This window comes from Orcinus orca, chromosome 3 (assembly GCF_937001465.1).
Source record: "Orcinus orca chromosome 3, mOrcOrc1.1, whole genome shotgun sequence".
NCBI lineage: Eukaryota > Metazoa > Chordata > Mammalia > Artiodactyla > Delphinidae > Orcinus > Orcinus orca.
Genome location: NC_064561.1, coordinates 73,454,350 through 73,475,146, shown reverse-complemented (window position 1 = coordinate 73,475,146; position 20,797 = coordinate 73,454,350). Strand labels below are relative to the sequence as shown.

The 20,797-nt window shown below is 53.1% G+C and overlaps 1 protein-coding gene across 14 annotated transcripts in view; it reads left to right on the top strand.

The window, feature by feature from the left end:
* JADE2 (jade family PHD finger 2) overlaps positions 1–20,797 on the top strand; it is a 51,648-nt gene that overhangs the window by 12,210 nt on the left and 18,641 nt on the right. For 13 of the 14 annotated variants that reach the window (XM_033409886.2, XM_012537542.3, XM_033409880.2 and 10 more), the window contains 6 exons: positions 786–874; positions 11,609–11,766; positions 15,983–16,143; positions 16,815–17,026; positions 18,279–18,446; positions 19,937–20,053. In XM_033409886.2, coding sequence (XP_033265777.1) covers positions 786–874; positions 11,609–11,766; positions 15,983–16,143; positions 16,815–17,026; positions 18,279–18,446; positions 19,937–20,053 — 905 coding nt within the window. The remainder of the gene's footprint in view (positions 1–785; positions 875–11,608; positions 11,767–15,982; positions 16,144–16,814; positions 17,027–18,278; positions 18,447–19,936; positions 20,054–20,797) is intronic. The other variant, XM_033409875.2, reaches the window with a different exon arrangement.

The window sequence follows — 20,797 nt, the reverse complement described above, 5'->3', positions numbered from 1 at the left end:
CTGAGGCATCCTCCCTTTTCACCAGTCCCCACCACTACCCATCCGTAGCTGCTGCTCCTTTGACCCGTAGGAGTGGGGGCCAACCTGAGTGTAGTCCAGCGAGGGCCTCTAGACCCTAGTGATATAATAGGTAATCTTAATCAAGGCAGCGCTGTGTGCCAGGGACCGTGCCAAGACTTTACAGGCATGATATCATTTAATTCTCACAACAACTCTTTGAAGATAGTTATTCTCTGCCCCCATTTTATAGAAAAGCAAGCTGAGGCTCAGAGAGACTAAGTCATTCATCCAGGGTGAGGAGCTAGTAAGCGGCTGAGCCAGGGCTCGAGGTTAGTCTGTGGGTCTACTTTAGAGCAGCAGTCTTCCCACTACCTTGTCTCGCCTCTGCATACCCACTGGGCATCATCCCAGAGTGTCTAATCAGCAGTGGGGGTGGAGAGTGGCCACAGAAGGCTTATTATAGCCTCCTTCACCAAGGAGGAAGCAGAGGCCAGAGAGGGCAAGGGATTTGTCATGGATCACACACAGGAAGCTCATACCGAGTCCTTGTCCAAACTGCCTTTCACCTCCCAGGCGTCTTCTGGCTGGTGGGTAGAGGAGGCATCATGTCCCCATTCATTGTTGGAAAGGCCCAGAGCAGGGACAGTCCACCACGTGCTTACAGAGGTCACCGCCTCCTGAACATTCAAGCCAGAGCTTTCCTGACAGACCTCCTTTCCTTGGACATGGGTGGGTGGTGTTCCTGGCCTTCCAGGGGCCCCTCATGGGCTGTGCTCTCTCTGCAGGTCACGCTACATCTGCATCAAGATGCTCCAAACTGCCCAGCAGCACCAAATCAGGCTGGCCCCGGCAGAACGAAAAGAAACCCTCAGAGGTGGGTAGTGACAGGTATCCTGGAGAAAGATGAAACAGAGGTGGAAAGGAGAGGGAGGGATGTATGGGGGAAGTGCAGGTATATGGGGTGGAGAGGATTCCTGGCAGAGGGTGCAGTCATTTGCAGAACAAGACCAGTATGGCTGAGTAGAGTGGATGGGAGGAAGGGGTGGGGGAGCCAGTTCTCATAACCTTGTAGGTTGTTGTAAAGATGTTCCTATTGATCTGAGTGAGAGGAGAAGCCTTTCAAGGATCATAAGCAGGGTAATTATATAGTCTGCTGTTTTAATGAAAGGTCCCACTGGCTGCTGTGAGGAGAAGGGAATATGAGGGGCAAGGGTGGGAGTGGGGAGGATTCTTTGGCAGTGGTCCAGGAGAGAAATGATGGTGGCTTAGAGCTGAGTGATGGCAGTAGAGTAAGAAACAGTAGGATCTGGGACATTCTGGAGGTTGAGCCAAGGGTGACAGGATTTGCTGATGTAGGGATGAAGGGTGGAGTCCTCAAAGTCATCCAGTTAGGTCATCCACTCCTTATTATGCCCATTTCACATGCATCTGCCCTTTAAGCCTTCCTTACTTTGACGCTGTTTCTTGGGACAGGTAGAGGTACTTATGGCCTCTGGAGCTGTGGAGAAGAGCTTTGGGGGTGGGTAGACAAATGGACCTGCGATCCTGCCTCTGCAGCCCCTGAAAAATTGCATCCTAGAGCCTCATCGCTCCCTCTTAGGTCTTTAATGCGTGGCACTGGGCACAGAAGAGACCCTTGGCACAAATGAGGCTGCCAGAGCACTGAGTACCCAAGAAGGGGGTTGCTTTTGAATCTGACCCTTAACAGAGAGATTGTCTGCAGCCCACAGAGTAGCCAGGCACTGGGCTAGACACTACTTTTTTAACCCTCCTGTTATAATAAGGAAATTGAGGATCCTAAGGTTATACAGCCAAGATGTGAGGTTCTTGGGGCCAACCGCGCCAAGGGTGGGAAGGCTTAGAGTTCTGGGGCAGAGCACTTGGCCCGGGTTGAGGGAGGATATCTTTGTTCTGAGCCTGGCAACCTCCTCTCCCCTCCCTCACTGCAGGGGCCATCCTGGAGCTGCTATCATTAGCCAGTCCCTAGAGGGGGTCTTCCGAAAAACCTTGCATTTGAAAAAGGACTCCCCGCCTCCTCCGGGAGCTGGCCTACCCTGGGGCTCTCCTTTTGTGGGGCTGGGGGTGGGGACACCTTTGAGACCTGAAACCTCCCATTCCCATCCCCCAACCTAGTATCCTCCCTTGGCCCTATAGGGGAGTGGTGGAGATGGAAGGAAACATCTCCAGGAATGCAGTCAGGACTGGAATGAAAGCAGGGGGTGAGGTGGGCATGGGAGGATGCTGTTCTTGAGGCTCTTGGCACCTCCTGGTCTAGCCCTGCTCAGTGGGAGGAAGGCATGTGCTCATGTGCACTGGGAAGTAGGATGCAGAGTGTGCTAGGGCCCTGGGAGTCCCTGGGACCACCCCTCCACCTGTCTGCCCCCACCCCCATCTTGAGAGCTGCAGGGGCTCCCAATTACTACTAGGGTTGGATTAGTAAAACAATAGCCATCTTTTGTGCCTTCCTGGTCCTGGAAGGCAGGAATTGTTCTGCCTGTTTGGGAGCTGAGGAACCTGCCTCTCAGAATCCCACCTGCCCCCTGCTTTCAGGGGCTATTCAGATTGGAGAAAAGAGGGGAAGTTCTGGGGAGGCCCTGGGGCTGGCTTAATCCCTTCCCCTGACTCCCCCTTCAAGCCCCAGTGGGAGGCAGGGCCTCCTCTCAGGGCGGAGATCCCTGGGGCAGTGCTGCCATCTACACCGGGGATAGGCAGGCAGGCTGGGGGGAAACAGGTGTCAGGCAAAGGCTGAGGGGAAAGGGTGATTTGCATGGGGCTGAAAATTCCCCTGCCTCTTGGGTTTTCCAGCGCAGGGCCTTTGAACCTTTCCCCACCTAAAAATAGAGTCAAACCATTGCAAGGGTGTTGATCCCCAGCCCTGCTGGGGACTGGCCATGCACGGCCCTGGGTTCAAACCCAGGAGCCTCTGCAGGGGGCTCTGAGGCCTGACTGGAGACACCCGCCCTCAAGTCTTAGGCTCCAGGCGAGCTGAGGAAGTCTTCCCCGCCTTGAACTGTCGCCAAGGACAGGCTTTTCCTCCCACAGCAGGCTGGAGAGCAGCCTGCGAGGTTTCCCTCGTCCCCTAAGTGAGGAGGCTGAGCCATAGCCGGCATAAATTCCAAGTTATCGTGGGGCAGAGAGGAAACCATCAATGAAAGCTTCCAAATTATTTGGCTCATGAGAAGGCGGAGATGAAAGCGAGGATTTGGCGGCAGATAACGTTTGCAGTAAATCTCTTCACTGGGCTGTCCCTTCTCTTTCTGTGCATGGGCTGGAGAGAAAGGCCTTTATAATCTGCTGGAGCTGGGGGCCGAGGGCTGTGGACACCTGGTGAAAGGGCATCTGGAGTCCCTTCTGCTCAGTCCCCAGAGTAAGAAGCCGGTGGGGTCGTTTTCAGGCTGCTCACACGGTCTGCTCCCAGTCTGGCCCAAGTTCCCAGCCTCAATGCTTGCAAGTTGACGTGTGTGGCGCAGGAGTCCCTTCCTGGTGGCTGCAGAGCCACGGGACCCATGGTTTACTTCGTCTGCTCATCTGTGAAGGTGGACATTGATGGGTGGCGATTCGAGGATTAGGAGTATTTGGCATAGCAGCAGCACTGGCACGTAGAGAAGCCACCAGCTATGGAAAGAGCTGGGGTTGGGTTTAGGCGACACTGGCAGGGCTGCCCCTGAAATGACCTGTGCACTCTGAGGGTGCGGATCAAGGAGCACGCTATACACCAGAGGGAGGTGCCCCAGGCTGGAACAAAGTGATCTGACCAGGAGTCAGGACCCTGGACAGGGCCAAAGCCTTGAGGCCCAGCTTCCCTTCTGGCCCTTAACCAGTGGGTGGCCTCCCTCATCCTGAGTGAAAGGGGACTGCAGGCCTCAGTACTGGGGGCTGAAAGAACAGGCCCTGGGATTCCTGGGAGGCTGGGTTAGGATTTTTGGTGGGAGTACACTAAGTCTGAAGTTGGCCCCAGGATCCCGTTTGGCAGTGGAGGGGAAAGGTGGGGCTGACCCCAAGCACACAGGCTGCTGCCTTCCTCTGCTCTGCCTGCCAGCGGGATCCCAACAAAGCTGAGATCTGTCCCTTGGGGCTTAAGTCGGCCAGGCTAGTCCTGAAGGAGAGGAAGGGATTAGCCTGGTTGGGGAGGTGATCTTAGTGCATAAACCGTGCTGAGGCCTTGGCTTTCTGGCCTGGCCTGTCTCACCAAATAGCATGAACATCACTTAGTGGGTCGTATCTGTGAGAGCCTTTATAGAGCTCACAGACCAGAGATTATTTTGTTAAATACCAATATCAGACCCCAACCCTTATCATTCCCAAGAATTCTGACTTCAATGTTCTGGAGTAGGGCCCCAGGTACCTGTACTTTTTAAAAGCCCTCCTGCTGGAAGCCAGGCTTAAGAACTACTGCCATAGGGTAGGAATAAAGACGCAGGCGTAGAGAACGGACTTGACACAGCGGGGGAAGGGGAAGCTGGGACGAAGTGAGAGAGTGGCATGGACATAGATACACTACCAAATGTAAAACGGATAGCTAGTGGGAAGCAGCCGCATAGCACAGGGAGATCAGCTCCGTGCTTTGTGACCACCTAGAGGGGTGGGATAGGGAGGGTGGGAGGGAGGCTCAAGAGGGAGAGGATATGGGGATACATGTGTACATATAGCTGATTCACTTTGTTGGACAGCAGAAACGAATGCAACATTGTAAAGCAATTATACTGCAATAAAGATATTTAAAAAAATAATAATAATAAGGGCTACTGCCACAGACCTTTTCCCCTGATCTGCTAAGACAGGAGTTTCTGGCTTGGTCCTCCCTGGAAGTTGAGGGAGGAAGGGAAGGCCTTCCAGCCTGGGTCCGTGACCTAAACAAAGGCTGGGAGTGTGGGTGGGAGCATCCTGCAGCTCACCCCTTCTCCCAAAGCAGCCAGGGGACTGAAGGTTTCTGCCAAGCCCTCTGCCTGGCATAGGTGGGAAGGGCAGTTTGAGAAGAGACCCGGAGGCCATCCTGTGGTTTGGAGGCTGCTGTTTGAAGCTGTATCTTCCTCAGGCCTGGGGCAGAGAGGCAGATGGAGGGGCAGTCCGAGAAGCGAGGGTTTCCCCTAGGCAGGCTGTCTTGAGGTAGAAAGCTGAAAGCTGTGTTTTCAGGAAGTCAGAGTCCCCAGAAGTCAGCCAGTGGGCGGGGACATAGGTCCTTAGGACCCTAGGACTAGTGATAGTGATTAAACTCAGCAGACACTTGAGAGCACCTACTAGGCCCAGCCTAGTGCTAGGGGGCACAGAAAATGCAGGCCCTATCCCTGGGGAGCTTGTCCTCTGACTGTTAGCAGGATGCAGGTGCTATACAGGAAAGTGTCCGTTATGAGAGGTGTGGCCGCTTTGCCACTAAGGAGCTCTGTGACCTTGGGCAAGTAATAGTTTCTCTCTGAGCCTCAGGGTCATCATCTATAGAGCTCTGCCCTGCAGTTACTGTTCTGTAGATGTGACTGTCCTGCCCTGAGGCCTGCGGAGCCTGAGGGTGGGGGAGATCCCAGACGTGAGTGGAAATGAAGCTGGCCTCCCTGGGATGGAAGCCTGGATGGTCCCAGAGCCGGGTGGGCAGGAGCTGGCCTCTTTTTTAGGCCCTGGTGACAAACTGTATATACCCCTAGATGAGAGAATGGGGCTTCTCTGCAGGTCCACAGGGGCCCTTCACCAGTGCTCAGCCTTTCACCCCTGGGACAGGGCCCAGGAGAAGGAGGTGACCCTGTGAACAGCCTCTGCCACCAGTGGAGTGTCTTCCTGACCCAGGGTCTGTGAAAGTTCCTCTATAAGGATGGCCTTCCCTAGGAAAGGCAGCGAGTGGAGAGTGAGAATGCAGTACATCTGCTTGACCCATTGCTTTTGAAAATGGGCCTCTTCCTCCCTGGGTGAAGGCAAGGGTGACCAGATTGTGCTGGGGTGCAAAGCCACAGGATAAATAAAGGTGCCTTCTTGGAGGAGCCAGAGGTGTTACCCAAATGTTTGAAATAACATATTTTATATTAAAACAATGATGGCCTATGTTGTAGCAAAATGCTCCCAAACTTGAGAAGTAAAACAGGAGGCTCCGGGAAAAAAAAAGTTTTTTGCTTGCCCCTGTGGTTTTGAGCGGTGTTTCTAGCCAACAGTTCCTCTGCTACCCTGGGAAGCAGGCAGGCAGTGAGGGGAGCCCTTCCTCTGGGCTAAGCGCCTGCTCTCTGAGCCTCCCACTGCCTTCCTCTGGGGTGGGGGGCAGAATCCACTTCTCGTATAGTTAGAAACATTGCTGCTCCCGCCAACTGGAAAGGCCTCCTGGCCTCTGGGACTTGTCTTGCAAAAGAAATGTGTGTAATAAATTCTCTTTAAGAGCAGGAAGTGCTGTTATCCTTGTGAAAGAGAAAGATGTTGAGTGTGTGTGTGTGTGTGTGTGTGTGTGTAAATGTCTGACCAAATTAGCCTAGTGGTAGCTTGAATGGGACTGGGAGGCTATTTCCAGAGCCCTTCTCTGGAATGTAGGCCTAATTTTAAGTATCTAAGTATGCTCCTGGCTGAGATACTCTTTATCAGTTTCCAGCCCAAGAAAGAGATTTTTTTTAAAAGAAGAAATAGCTGACTGGTTTGCAGGCAGCATTACATTGGTTAAAGGACAGTGCAGACCTTAGGCAAGTGGTTTAACCTCTCTGAGTCTTGTTCTCCACATCTGTAAAGTGGGAGTAATATGAATTGGGTGAGATTGTATATATATAGCATTTAGCACAGCACCTGGCATACTATAACAGGGCAATCACTTTTCACTATTAGCTGTTCTTTCTAATGAGATGAGGTGCTCAGAAAAAAACTGTGATTTCAAATGAGGTACCGGTAGTAATTTTACTTGGCTCTTTCAGGACAGACTGTGAAACATCCTTTGGGAGATTAGAGAGAGGGGGCACTCCTAGCTTTGCATTGGGAGTTTTGATGTGGATAGAGTCAAGGAGAGGCAGTCCAGGCCAAAGCCATTTTCATTGGCTTTGGGACAGTGACCAAGACCAGTTCCTGAGTTCCACCTGGAAGAATCCTTTGGGCCAGACCTCTGTCTGCACTCTCCCTGCTAGGAGGACAGGACAGGAAGTTTCAGAGTTCAGTCATACTTCAGACCAATCCTGGGGTGCATTCACTTACTCACTTGTTCCACAAGCATTTCTTGAGTACCTGCTATGTGCCAGGCGCTGTGCCGCAAACAGGCACAATGATAAGCACGACACGTGCAGTCTCTGCCTCTCTCAGCTTGATTATTAGAGGAGATGGACATTAAGCAAATAATTACACAAATAATCATATTCTGTAATTATGATAGGTGTTGGAGCTTTTCCTTAAGTGACTGAACTTCCCCTCGTGCCTCTTGGTCTGAAATACACTATGATATAATACTTCACCCTTGAGAAAAGGAAGCAGAAACTAAGGTCCCAGGATGAAATGTTCAAATAACATTCATAAATCTTGTGATCATGTACAGAAACTCTTAGCATAGCAGAGTGAAAGTTGCCTGTTGTCATTGTCTTTATTTGCTTTGGGACATCATGTCAGACTCCAGACATGACATGCTTTCTGGCATAGCCCGTTTTTGGTTCTTCTGGGGAAGTAGGTACAGAAAGCCTCCATAGACTTTTCAATGCTTGTGGTCTTCAGTCTTGGGAAAAGGAACTAGAGGGCAAGCCACGTGCAGTTTCCCCGCATCTGGGCAGAGCAGGGTCTTCAGCTCCCTTCAGAGCTGCGTTGGCACCTCTGGCACTCACATTGGTTACTAGATTAGAGTTGTAGACCTTTAAACATTCTTCATACTGTTTGAAGAAGCTACAATTAACATCTCCCAAGCAGCTCAGCAGAACTTGGTTGCTAGGCAGCAGACCCCTAAAGACAATTTGTCAATTTCTGCCAAAAGGGAAAAATAGTAAACATTCACATTCTTAGAAAATTGCTTGTTTTCCAGCTTCCAACTTCCTTGCCGTGGCAAGGCCTCCAGTTCATCAGTGTCCATTTTATTCCTTATTTAGTTTTCATAAATAATTCAGAGGCATTTTAGGAGAATAATCGAGCCTTTTTTTAAGCCTATCCTTTGGCAGTTCAAAACAGAAAGATGTTTGGGTTGCTGTATTTGTGGACAGGTTTTGTATGAATGTACAGGGGTTCCTTTGGAAGGTACAGAGGACCGAGCTGTAGCCTTGGGCAGCTACCCGGAAAGGTGGTAGCAGATCCATGGGAGGCTCTTGAGTAGTTCAGCCTTAGTTAGCACCTAGCATGTGTCAGGCCCTGCATGCACTGCTGTAGCAAGAGATGAGGAGATTCCAGTACAGGGGCTGTGGAAGTTCAGAGGAGCCCAGAACTCAGCCTGGCATCAGGGAAGGCTTCCCAGAGCAGATGTGAGCTGGACTAATACCCTAAGCGTGAAACAGGCTGCCCCCACTTTGGCAGGGAGAAGACTGTCCCAGCAGGGTCCTCTCATGTGCCAAGGGTGAAAAGTACTTGGGAGGGAGACTACCTGTGCATCCTTGTGGCCATGGGGCCTGGTAGACTCTGCAGCTCAGCCTGAGGGCAGTGGGAAGACAGTAGAAAGCCACTGGAGAACTTGGAACTTGCGAAGGTCACTGTCTGATATGCGTATTCCAGCCCTTGGGGAAACCACTTGATTTGGCTTAGGGTTAACTCGAGGGCATTGGCAATGAGCAGGTGGCCAAGAGGGGCTGGGGTTGTGCAGGGGTGCTGAATGGCTCCGGTGTTGTCTATCTGGGTTCCTTTGCCACTTCCAACATGAAGGACCTTGTGTAGGTTATTAAACTAACCTGAGTCCCGGGTTTCTCAACTGTAAAATAGGGATAATGGTAGCACCCACCTCACAGAGCTGGTATAGGGACTAATAATTCAAGAACAGCCATGAGACTGGCACTGGGCACACAGTGCTCTTTAAGTGTTGACTGGTACCATTAAGATGGTGCTGCCCTTCCTGTGCTTCCATCAGTCCTCTGCCCAAAAGGGCCACAGGTAACCAGTCTGCCCCCTGCTGCCTGAATGACCGCAGATGAAACTTGCAACTCTCTTGGGACTGAACTCTTTTTTCTCTCTCTCTCTCTCTCTCTCTCTCTCTTGAATCTCCCTGACAGAATTGAGCACGGGATCCCTTCCAGCTCTTGAGTTCTCAATGCCAAGCCTGTTCCTAGGTCAGGGCCACCTCTCCCCCCGCTGGTGTGGCTTGGCACTCTGTCTGTGCCTTACAGACTAGGGCTGCCTCTTGCTCCATTCAGTCCACGTGCTTGGGTTATTTCAGCTCTGGATATATCCATGGTGTGTATCACCTGTTCATGGGGGTTCAAAAAGCATTGCCAAGGAGCCAGCTGGGGGCCCAGAAGGGCCCTTTTATTCATGCATTCATTTAATCATCCACTCCGTCACTATTTATTGAGCACCTACTATGTGCCAGTCACCCTGCCAGGCATTGAGAATGTTGCAGAGAATAGGACAGGTGTGGCAGGAGAGATGACAAGAAGCAAGCAACATGCATACACCAGTTAATGTTCAGGAGTATAAGTACTGAGACATGAGGCAGAATGATGGGCTGGAAAGTGGCTCTGTTGGGTGGTTGGCGGCCCTGAGCCAGGGTGATCAGGGTGATCCCTCAGGGGTGACGTTTAAACTACAGCCCAGGATCAGGGAACAGCAAGAGGTTTCAAGCTCACCTGTGCCTTTTTGGAGGGGCACATAGTGGCACTTGGCTCTTGGACGGTTGATTTCCGGTGCAAGATGACAGGCTTTCACTGTTGGGCGGTTCCTTTTGGCATCAGAGCAACAGGGCATTAGATGTCGTACCACGTGGCTTGCCAGGGTTGGGAGAACTTTGAGACAGTCACCAGTCCACTGTGGGTTCAGTTTACCCCCACCAGGTCCTATACTGGGTCCCAGAGGGCAATAACCCAGCCCCAGCCAGCAAAGGGAGGTGCCGAAGGATACCACAGAAGCACCCAGTACCTGAGTTTGTGTTTTTCTATCAGCCGTCTTGCTACTTGCTAATAAGATACGCAAATTATCAGGGCTGTGAAATCTTTGCACATTTCATCTTCTGTTTAATTAGCATTTAATTGTAATCTCATTTTAATTTTTTCACACTGGCACCCTAATTAAATGTTAGGGTGTTAGCCTTAACAGTTAAGTTATATTGGCAAATAGAGTCTTCAAGAAACTTGACCTTTTGCAAGCCAGGGCCCTCTCTAGCTAGATGCAGACATTAATTAGTTTTCTGCAAGATGCTGCCTTGAGCCCCCTTGGTGTGCCCATTTCAGTTGTTTCCTTGTGGTTACAGCCCTAGATTCAAGTGAGACACACAGCCAGCGGGTGGGGCCTCCCGCAGGCAGAGATTACCACTGAATGGCTTGTCACGAGCCTCTGGAAGGCCAGTGGATACTGATTCTTCCGGGGAGGGGAGTGGGCTCGGAGCTGGGTCTGAGGCCTGGAGGACTCCTTGAAGTGGTTTCTCTTCTCTCCACACTGTGAACTCTCCTTTAACTTGTGATTCTCATGTGATGATCACTGGGAAAGTTGGTACCAAAGCAAGTCACACAGTGTCCAGTGCTGCCACCAGGTCCTACAGCAGCCCTTTGTGGAGGACCCAGTGAGGCCGAGCAGCCAGGGCAGGTGAGGCACTGCCAGTGCCACTGAGGCTTGCCTTGGAGGTTGCTCTGGGGTGGGGGCAACAGACAGAATGTGGGAAGAGCTGTTTCCCCCCGAGTGAGCAGGTGCTCAAAAGAAAACCAAAGCATGAGGGTGCGTCCAGTCACGGCCTGGCCCTGAGGGAATTCGGATGGGCTTGATTGAGAAGGAATTCAACACACTCCTCCTACCCCATCACAAACAGAGAATGGTACTTCAGAGCTCCCACCGAGCAGGGCTCATGGTATCCTTGTTCTTTTTTTTTTTTTTTAATTTTTATTGGAGTAGAGCCGATTTACAATGTTATGTCAGTTTCAGGTGTACAGGAAAGTGAACCAGTTACACATATACATATATCCACTCTTCTTGAGTTTTTTTTTCCCATAGAGGCCATCACGATATCCTTGTTCTTGAGAGACCATGGAGACCCTGACCCATGAGAGGCTATTCTCTGGGCTGCCCCAAACCCTGGGCTCTCCCTCAGCTATCTGCATGAGGCCCTGGCACGTAGTCGCCTGGACTCTTTGACGCTAGTGACTGTGGTAGCAACAGCAAACATAACTTTGGATCTTCAGCAGAAATTTCTGAACAGTTACTTCACGGCAGTATTGCATTCACAGAAGCCTTTCTGCCATCCGATGTTTCCTCACTGTTTTTGCTTTTCTCGGCAAGTCTTTCCTCTTCTCTCTCAGGTCCACTACCGTCCATCAGTCACATTCTGTCCTTGAGCAGGTCAGAGCACGTAAATTCAGTCCAATGCATTTATTGAAGATCTTCTGTGTGCTGGGTTCAGAGAAGATGCATTCTTGTACTTAGTACTTTTGTGCCATCTTCTTATTTTTGAGTGAGTGGGCTTTCTGCATTTGCCTTTTCCTGCCCTGGCCTGTGAAGCAGGTCACACTGAGGCAATCTGAAGCCATTCTCTCTCCACCTTTGCTCCCCACAGGTTTTCCGGACAGACTTGATCACAGCCATGAAGATTCCAGACTCATACCAGCTCAGCCCGGATGACTACTATATCCTGGCAGACCCATGGCGACAGGAATGGGAGAAAGGTGTGCAGGTGCCTGCGGGGGCAGAGGCCATTCCAGAGCCCGTGGTGAGGTGAGCCGGGAAGCCCAGGCCGGGGGGGCCGTAGGCAGGGGATGAAGGGGAGGCTAGGACCAGTCAAGGGATTCCTTTCTAGTGTGTCTCTATTCTTAGATTCTTTTGCCCTAAAAAACACTGCAGTGTTCCAGAAATACTGCAGGCCAAGGGTTTGAGCTTGGGCTCAGCTCTGGAGCCAGACAGCCTGGGTTCAAATTGCCAGTCATATTCAATACGACCTTGGGCCAGAAATGTAATCTCCCTGGGTGTCAGTTTCCTTGTGTGTAAAATGGGAGTGATAACAATAGCACCTGCCCCATGCAGTGGTCGAGATGATGTAGAGAAACGATGCATGGCAGGTCCTGGACACAGGACCTGACACACATGAGCACTGAGTGAAAACTGGCCGTGGGTTAGCTTGACGTCCATCCAGACTGGGTCCCACCAGAGGATCTTCTCAGGGAAGTCTCCAGGTTTTCAACTAGTCCTTGAGATGGGGATAAGCCATGCTCTTGACTTCTTCAGCCTTTTTAAGGAGTTCTTAGCAGGAGGGAGTTTAAGGAGTTCTTAGCAGGAGGGAGTTTAAGGAGTTCTTAGCAGGAGGGAGTTTAAGGAGTTCTTAGCACACACATCAGATGTTCACGAAGCAGCTGCTACGACCAGACTCTGAGGAGGCCCTCCTGCCAGGGCTGGGCCAGGGTTGGTTCAGGGATGAGTCCTCTTTGGGCTGTGGTGCCTTCTGCTCTTGTAGGTCAGAGAGCCGCCTGGTGCTCTTGTCAGGAGGTGGCCTTGTGGCCATAAGCCTTGCATCCAGTGACAGAGCTCAGCCAAGTGCTTCTTGCTGCACCCCGGGAAGCCCTCCAAGTCATGCCTTGGGACACAGGGGCCTACTGTCCTGGCCTTCTCTGCCCACCAGCTTGCCTGGGCTGGGCAGCTCGTGTTATTGGCAGTTCATTCCCGGCCTTGGCAGCCCTGTGGCTCTCACTTAGGCCCATTTTGACCAGGCCTGGGGCAAAGATCTCAGCTGTCACCTCCCTTGACATTGGCACTGTTGCTTCCTGGCAGCCACACCTATGACTGGCTCACAGACACCCAGTGCCTGTCTGATGCCAGGCCTGTGCTGGGCATGGGACTACAGAGGCGAAGCGGACTCTGAGCCTCACTCGGTGGTCAGTGAGGATTGGGTGTTGGGCAGTGCTCAGCCTCCTGGGCTCCCAAGGGCTGAATGCCTACCAGCTCTTGTCTTCAGCCCTCTGAGAATCAGGGAAGCTCCAGGCCTCTCTGGACGGGAGTGTATGTGGGATTTAGAGAAAGAATTTATCCTACACATCCTCTGCCCAGGGCCAAAAACGTGGGTCGGCCTCCTAGCCAGTTTCGCACCCTCAGCTCTGCAGACTGAAGAACTGTTACTGACCTCTTTGAACCTGTTTCCTTCTCTGTAAAATGGGTCTAAAAACAGTGCATGCCTGATACTGTGGTGGTGAGGATTAAATGAGAATTCGCACGCCAAGGGCCCAGGATAATGAGGCAGAGGGGTGGGCCACCAGCTGGGCAGAGAGGAGTGAGTCCTGATTGGGCTCAGCCCATGTCCTTGATGTCAGTGTCAGGTGGTTCCAGAAACATCCGCCGGCCTGGGTGATTACTTGCAGATGCCTCCACACCAGTAGCTTGGCTTCAGTTGGTGTTTTACCTGTTGACATCAAGACGAGAGCATGTGTTCAGACAGCTCTGGCTCTACTAGGTACATTCCCCACATACACATGGCTGCTCTAGGCCGACAGGAGCCAGGCACTCCTGGACCATCCATGCTCTTTGGAGAGGATAGACTGGAGGGGGAGGGATGCTCTCGTGGAGATATCTCTGTGCCCCATCTTTCCCTGTCTCCCTCCAGCCTGGTCCCTACATCTCCTGGGGTGCCTTCCACTGCACAGCCCTCATCTGGAAGCTAGCACGGCAGCCACCATGCTCAGAATTGTTATAGGAACTCTGTTCCTGAGAACTTGCTATGCTGAACCTGTTAACACTCATCTTCTCATTTAATTATCATATTGGCCCTCCAAAGGGCATATTGCTGTCCCCATTCTATAGATGAGGAAGTCAGGAAATTCTGGGGAATTCCCTGCCTGACCACCACCAGGGCCTTGTGGGCTGGGCCGGGAAAACACAGGCCACGGGAACAAGCCCTGGGTTGCCCCTGTGTGTCCCAAAGAGAGTCTTATGCCCTGATCACCCTGGCTCGCTGACTCTGCCCTCCCCTGCTGCTACCCTGGCTCCTTCCATCCCTCTCTCCTTGCCCAGTCCTCCCTGGCCCTTGAGCAGGTCTGCCCACCTCACGGTCTGAAACTTCTCTGGATAATGAGAACCTCTCACTCTCAGATCATGAATTGAGGGAGGGCCTACACTGCTCCCTCGGTGTGGCCAAAAGACTCAGCTCAGGGCAAAACCAACCTCTGGTGTCTGTCTGGTCTCCTGGAGTAGAGAGCCCTCCCCTTCTCCAGATCCCAGCCCAGCCATCCACCTCCTCCCAGATGACCTCAGTCTTACTGGCTGCAGCTGAGACTGAGGCCTTGGCCTAGGGTAAGGTCTGTCCACCCTTGATAGGAGTGTTTCCTCCATAGTCAGAGCCAGAAGAGGCCACACAGATGAAGATGAGAGCCCCAGGAAGTACAGGAAATGCCTTTTTTGTTGTGAGCCGTCTAACCTCAGCTTCCCAGAGAAAGGAATGTGATCTCGGCCCCAAGAGGTCTGGCCAGGTGGCAGCTGACTGAGCACACAAGTGTGGGTAGTTATGCCAGTAGGTGGTGGGCATTCGGGCAAGAGTTATCCAAAACCCCAGCTAAGCGTATGCTGGGGGCACACACAAAGCAGGGTCATGGCAAAATTACGGTGTTTTTCAAAGACTATGTTAATTTAAATAAGAGCCCCATGAGGAAAGGCAGAATTTTGTAGGACCAAGAGTACTAATATTCCTTCTATTTGGAATGATCTGGGGGCCGGGGGGCATCACGTCATTATCTTTGCCTAAGACCTTCCTTAATCTGGGCATCTGGTGTGGGAAAAGGTGGTGCCAGGCCCTTGCCCTTTCTCCTTGTCTCCCTCAGTCTCCTCTGGGCCTCCCTCTTGCCTGGAGGCCACTCTGCCTCCCTGTCTCCTTCATCCTTCCTGCCCCCCTTGCTGACACCGGGGCATTTCCTGGCGCCCAGGAGCCCTCCCCACAGCTGAGCCACGTCTGTGCATCCAGAGCCCTGCCTTCTCCTCCCCAGTCGGCGCTGAGTCACAGCCCCTGGCAGCCCTGCCTTCGACCCCAGGAGGCCTCTCGGGCAAGTAAGGGGCCTCTCAGCCCTGGCAGGGCTGGCCAGATGGAGGCCAGGCTCCGCAGCAATAACCATGGCAACTGGTAGGGGGTGGGAAGAGCTGGCATTCTGAACTGGCATCAGGAACTGAGGGGCAGCACACAGCTGATCGAAGAGAGGAAGCTGTGCTCTCCCAAGGCAAAACACCCTCATTCCATTTCAGAAGAAGCAAAGTGTATATCTTAAAGTACATACTCACACACATATAGTGCTTACTACATGCCAGGCACAGTTCTAAGAGCTCTACATGTATTCATCCATTTAATCCTCATGCCAACTGTAGATGGTAGGTACTGTTATCATTAGCCCATTTTCTGGGGCACAGAGAAGTTAAGTGGCTTACCCAGAGTCACACATTAAGTGGTGGAGCTGGACTTGGAGACCTCACCCTGCAGTCAGGGCACTTCCAAGCTGCCTCAGAGGCAGAGCCATGGCCTGGGGGTGGGCTGACCTGGAGTGTGACCCTGAGACTGTAGCAGGTGCATCCTCTTCACCCCAGAGGAGCCCTGGCCTCAGTGCCCCTGAGGCTATTGGTGGAGGAGGGGCCAGAGCTTGTGAGGGCCTGGAAGCAATCCCTGGCCTCTCCCCAGCTTTGAGGGGTATGCTGAAGGACCTGGAGGCCAGCTGGTTCTATCCCCCTGGTCCCAAAGTGGCTGGGCATTGCCCAGGACAGCACTTGGAATGCCTCCTACAGCCTCTGCAGGGTGGGCGGGTGGGAGGAGGGAATGGAAGGAGGTGGGCCCTGCTCGGCATCAAAGTCTCACACCTCACTTGCTCACTAGCTCCTCAGCCAGGCTGGCCAACTTGCTAAAGGCCCCCAGACCCAGCAAGAGTAGCAGGCTGAGGGCACCCTCCCCTCACACCTTCTCTTGATTTCCTAGGATTCTTCCACCATTGGAAGGCCCCCTTACCCAGGTGTCCCCTAGCGGCTCCGACCTTGGTGAGGGCTCCCAGCCTGATTGGCCAGGGGGCAGCCGCTATGACCTGGACGAGATTGACGCCTACTGGCTGGAACTCATCAACTCGGAGCTCAGGGAGATGGGTAGGTGACCCGCCAGCTGAGAATGGGGTGGGGGCAGACCAAGGAGGGTTTTCTTCTGAACCCCAGCATCCTCACCCTCAGGAGGGCAGTGGCCATCACTGGGCTTTGGCACGCCACAGGTCTGGGGGGAAAGTCCCTGCTGCGTTACTGATTACTGTGCTTCAATGTCTGTAGCTCTCAGATGGAGGCAATAAGAGCATGTCATTTATACGGTTTGGGGGAATACTGTAGTAAGTGTGACTGTTGCATGAAGATTGAGTGAGCGCTAGGAGTCTAGGATTACAAATGGGGCCAGGGTCAGTTGGTATGGGCCTTCTGGCTGGAGCCCACCATGTCCCAAGAAGGGCCAGCTCTGCCATATTCAGCCACCTTCCCAGGTCCCCCCCATACACATAGCTCGAGCAGTGGGTTCCCCACGGAGCCGGCTGCATCCCAGAGACACTTCATGGTATCTGTGTGTACACAAGCATGTGTGTGGTCACAAGCAGTGTCTGAAGTCAACACCACACCAGGCCCCGGGGGCCTTTGAGGTTGCGTGGTCCAGCGCAGTCAGTTTTTGGACCATGGAGCTGGGGTCCTGAGATAGTGCAACCAGTGAGTGGGTGGAAGCCCTCCTGTACATCTGCCCTGAGAGGCCAGGCTCCTGACACCCTGCCCTGCTGTCCTCACAGAGAGGCCAGAGCTGGATGAACTGACGCTCGAGCGCGTACTGGAGGAGCTGGAGACTCTGTGCCACCAGAACATGGCGCGGGCCATCGAGACGCAGGAGGGGCTGGGCATCGAGTATGATGAGGATGTCGTCTGTGACGTGTGCCGCTCTCCCGAGGGTGAAGATGGCAACGAGATGGTCTTCTGCGACAAATGCAACGTCTGCGTGCACCAGGTAGGCAGCCCCCATTGCCGTCACCATGCTGTTCAGGCAGGCCCCTGCCTGACCCGGTCACCCTGGCTGTAGGGGTGCAGCAGCACTGTGGGCACGGGCCCCTGAGAAGGAGGGCAAGGGGGTGGAAGGGAATGGCGTGAGTGCCCGTGGTGCCAGGGATACCCAGGGCCCCTCGGCTCAGCCCCCTCAGCCAGATTTGAGTAACGCCCATTGGATGGTCTTTCTGTCCTGTCCTGCTGGCCTCCCTCAGATTCTCCCCACTGAGCACCCTACCCCCTCCTCACCATCCTGAACTTACAACGAGGCAGCACAGTGTAGTGATCGAGAGCAGAGCCTGGAGCCAGGCCACCTGGTTTCAAACCATGGCTCTGCCCTTTGCAAGCTATTTGATTTTGGGTAAGTTTCTTAATCTCTCTGAGCCTCTGTTTCCTCAAGTATAAATAAAAGTAAGTTGTTGTGAGGATTAAGTTCCTTACTATGAGTCATTTGGTTAGAATGGTATAGTAAGAGTTGTTCGTGTTTGTTAACAGTATTGGTATTATAAACCAGGTGCCGCCTGACTAGGCTCCCCTCTTGATCTTGGGCCCCAAGGCTATAGGTCTGGGGCATCTCTGGGCCTTGTTTGTAGAAGATGTAGAAGACCTGACTGGAACCCAGTGGACCCACTCTGGCCCTAACTTTGAGGCCCTCCCTTACCCACTTCTGCTTGAATAGCACCCAGGGAGCTTAAAAGGGCTTCACCTGGCTGGCAGGTTGGTAGGCAGTGCACCACCCTCCTCATTCATCTACGTCCCTTATACCCAGCAGCTCTTAGATCCATAAGCCCTAGGTATTACCAGAAGGGTGCCCGATCACAGATCCCTGTGAAAAAAGATGAAAGCTCTGGGCCTTGTCCTCGGGCAGCGTACATACCCAAATTTGTATTCAATTGAAGGGAGTTCATGGATGCCCCTGAAATCCATCCCTGATTAGGAACCTCTGCCAAAGTGACTGACCTCCCAGCAGAGGGCAGAGCGGAGCCCTTTCAAGGAGGACTGTGAGATGGTGAAATTTCAACGCACAGCCCACGCAAAGAGAATCCCTGGAGCCCTTGCATTTTAGTCCCTTAGGAGCTCTCTTCGGCAGAGATGAGTAGCAGTGTCACTCCGTGGCTCCTGGCTTGGGCTGGGGCGAGGACTGTTTATAGCCGAATGCTGACCAGACACAGATTGGCCAATGCCTCTGACCTGTGACCACCCTGCTCTTTCCCCAGGCATGCTACGGGATCCTCAAGGTGCCCACAGGCAGCTGGTTGTGCCGGACGTGTGCCCTGGGTGTCCAGCCGAAGTGCCTGCTCTGCCCCAAGCGAGGAGGAGCCTTGAAGCCCACTAGAAGTGGGACCAAGTGGGTGCACGTCAGCTGCGCTCTGTGGATTCCTGAGGTGGGCAGATGTGGGGCTGGGGCGGCCCTGGGGCACAGCCGTGGGGAAGTGGGTCTGAACAGAACTCAGAACCCCGACGGCAGAGCACTAGGAAAAGAAGGTGATGGGCCACGTTAAATGGCGGATCTCAGGTGTCGAGCCTGGGAAGAGCTCAGGCAGCAGCCCACAGGGAACTTTACCCATGGACCTAGGCAGAACCTGGGTGGCTACTTCCATGGGAAAATGGGATTATGAGCCACTGGGGGATCCAGGTGGTGTGAGAGCTGGACAGAAGTCAGGCAGCCGACTCTAGGGGAAAGCAGGTTGGGGGTCTACCCAAATCTAGGCGGTGGTCCCAACCAAGGTCAAGTGCTTTTTTTAAAATGAAAATAAGCCAAATGACCTAAAAGGAAATCAGGTGGGGAGCCTGATGAAAATTGGAGAGTAGGGCTGTGGCTGGAATGGGGGGGTGGGCCCAGGTCTGAGTCTAGCGGGGGACCATGGACGATGGGCTGAGCCCACAGTGAGTTAGCAGAGGCCCTGGGCTCCTGTCTTATTTGAAATGTGAAATGCTGACATTCGCTGGCGTTTCAGCTCTCTCCCTGCTGTGTGCCCTGACCCAGAATGAGGCCCCACTCCAGTGCTGCCTGTGCCCGGAAGCAAGCCAGGTGGCCCTGTCAGCAGGTGGCCCCTCCCCTTCCTGGGCTCGCCGTCTGAAAGTCCTTGCTGGGACCCACATCACAGGTTTCTGTGATCATAGTGGTTATGTCAGCAATAGTCGCTTGCAGCTACATCAGCATCTTGAAGTCTGGGACTACCTCTGAGTATACCTGGTCTGGGCACAGCAGGGACACAGAGGATCAACAAGGACCTACCGTGGGGGCTCTTTGGTTCAGGATCTCTGGACAGGGGCCCTTTTTCCCTCCTCAGGCATGGGCAGTAGGAAGGCAAATGTACCCTGCCTCTGGGGCTGAGGAGTGGGCTGTGCCCAGGAGATGGGCATGGTTATAGCCCTGTCCCCATAGGAGGGGCTAAACAGAGGCACATCCCCCTTGGCCAGGAAAGCCCTGGAGGTCCCCAAGAAGAGATCCTACCATGGGGACCTATAGTCGCCACCCAGAAAAATAAGTAAAATAAATTCAAGTTCTAATAAGAACTCTGAAGATGCTATAAACAAAGGCCTGAGGTACAAAGGAGAGGGGGACCTTGCATGTACTCATCTGCACATGGAAGCATCTCTGTCTTGAGACTCACATAGTCACAGGCACACATACACTCAGTCAGTTACACACACGGAAGCGCACTCTCCCAGTCACAGTTTAAGCCTAGGCGCTCTAGAGCACACACTTAACACAACGTGGTCAACTTGGGAAGTCAGGAAGGACTTGGGACTCTCCCACTGCCGTGTCTGCCCACCACCTGGTTTCAGCAGACAGGCCCCCCATTTAGGTGATCCCTGGAGGCAGGCTGGGGATGAGAGACCTGATGCAGCTCCCTGTGTCCTGCCCCAGGTCAGCATCGGGTGCCCCGAGAAGATGGAGCCCATCACCAAGATCTCGCATATCCCAGCCAGCCGCTGGGCTCTGTCCTGCAGCCTCTGCAAGGAGTGCACGGGCACCTGCATCCAGGTACACAGCCCCTTCACCCCGCTGCTGCCCGGGAGCCCATGTAGGAGCCAGCTACACAGAGGGGTGTGTCTGGGACACCCTGTAAAGCAGGCCACTGCCAGCACCCTCCACCTGCCCCATGGTGCTACAGACAGAAGCACTGATGTGCCTGGGACAGGGACCAGAGCCAGCACCCCACCTGCCGGGCACTCCTCCATCCCTAGTTCCACTAGGCATGGGTCACAGGCCTGGGGAGCCAGGCTCACCACCCCGTTACAGTAGTGAGGGGGCTTTCCCCAAGAGCAAGGGTCTGTGGGCTTAATAAATACATTGACCTCTCTTCTGATGTCAAACTTGACATGTGAGAGGGGTAAGACTCAAACTTTTCCTCCAACTAAGCTAACAGGCTCTCCCTACACATGGCAGGGCTGTGTTAGTTTGTTGACAGTAACGGTTCCCAAATTCTAGGGCGTATCAGTATTACCCAGAGGACTTGTTAAAACACAGATTGCTTGGCCTACCCCCCAGAGGTCCTAATTCTGTAGATCTGTAGGTGGGGCTGAGAATTTGCATATTTCTAGGAAGCTCCCATGTGATATTGATGCTCCTGGCCTATAGGTTGGGAAGTGGGAGGGTCATCCTTTCTCTCCCTTGTCTCTTCAGGAACAGTTGTCATTGTAAGCACTAAATGTACCTCTACCCATTTATAAGACTTTCAGAATGGTTTGTGAGTGCAGCGTAAACGGCCACTAAGATTTCGATGGG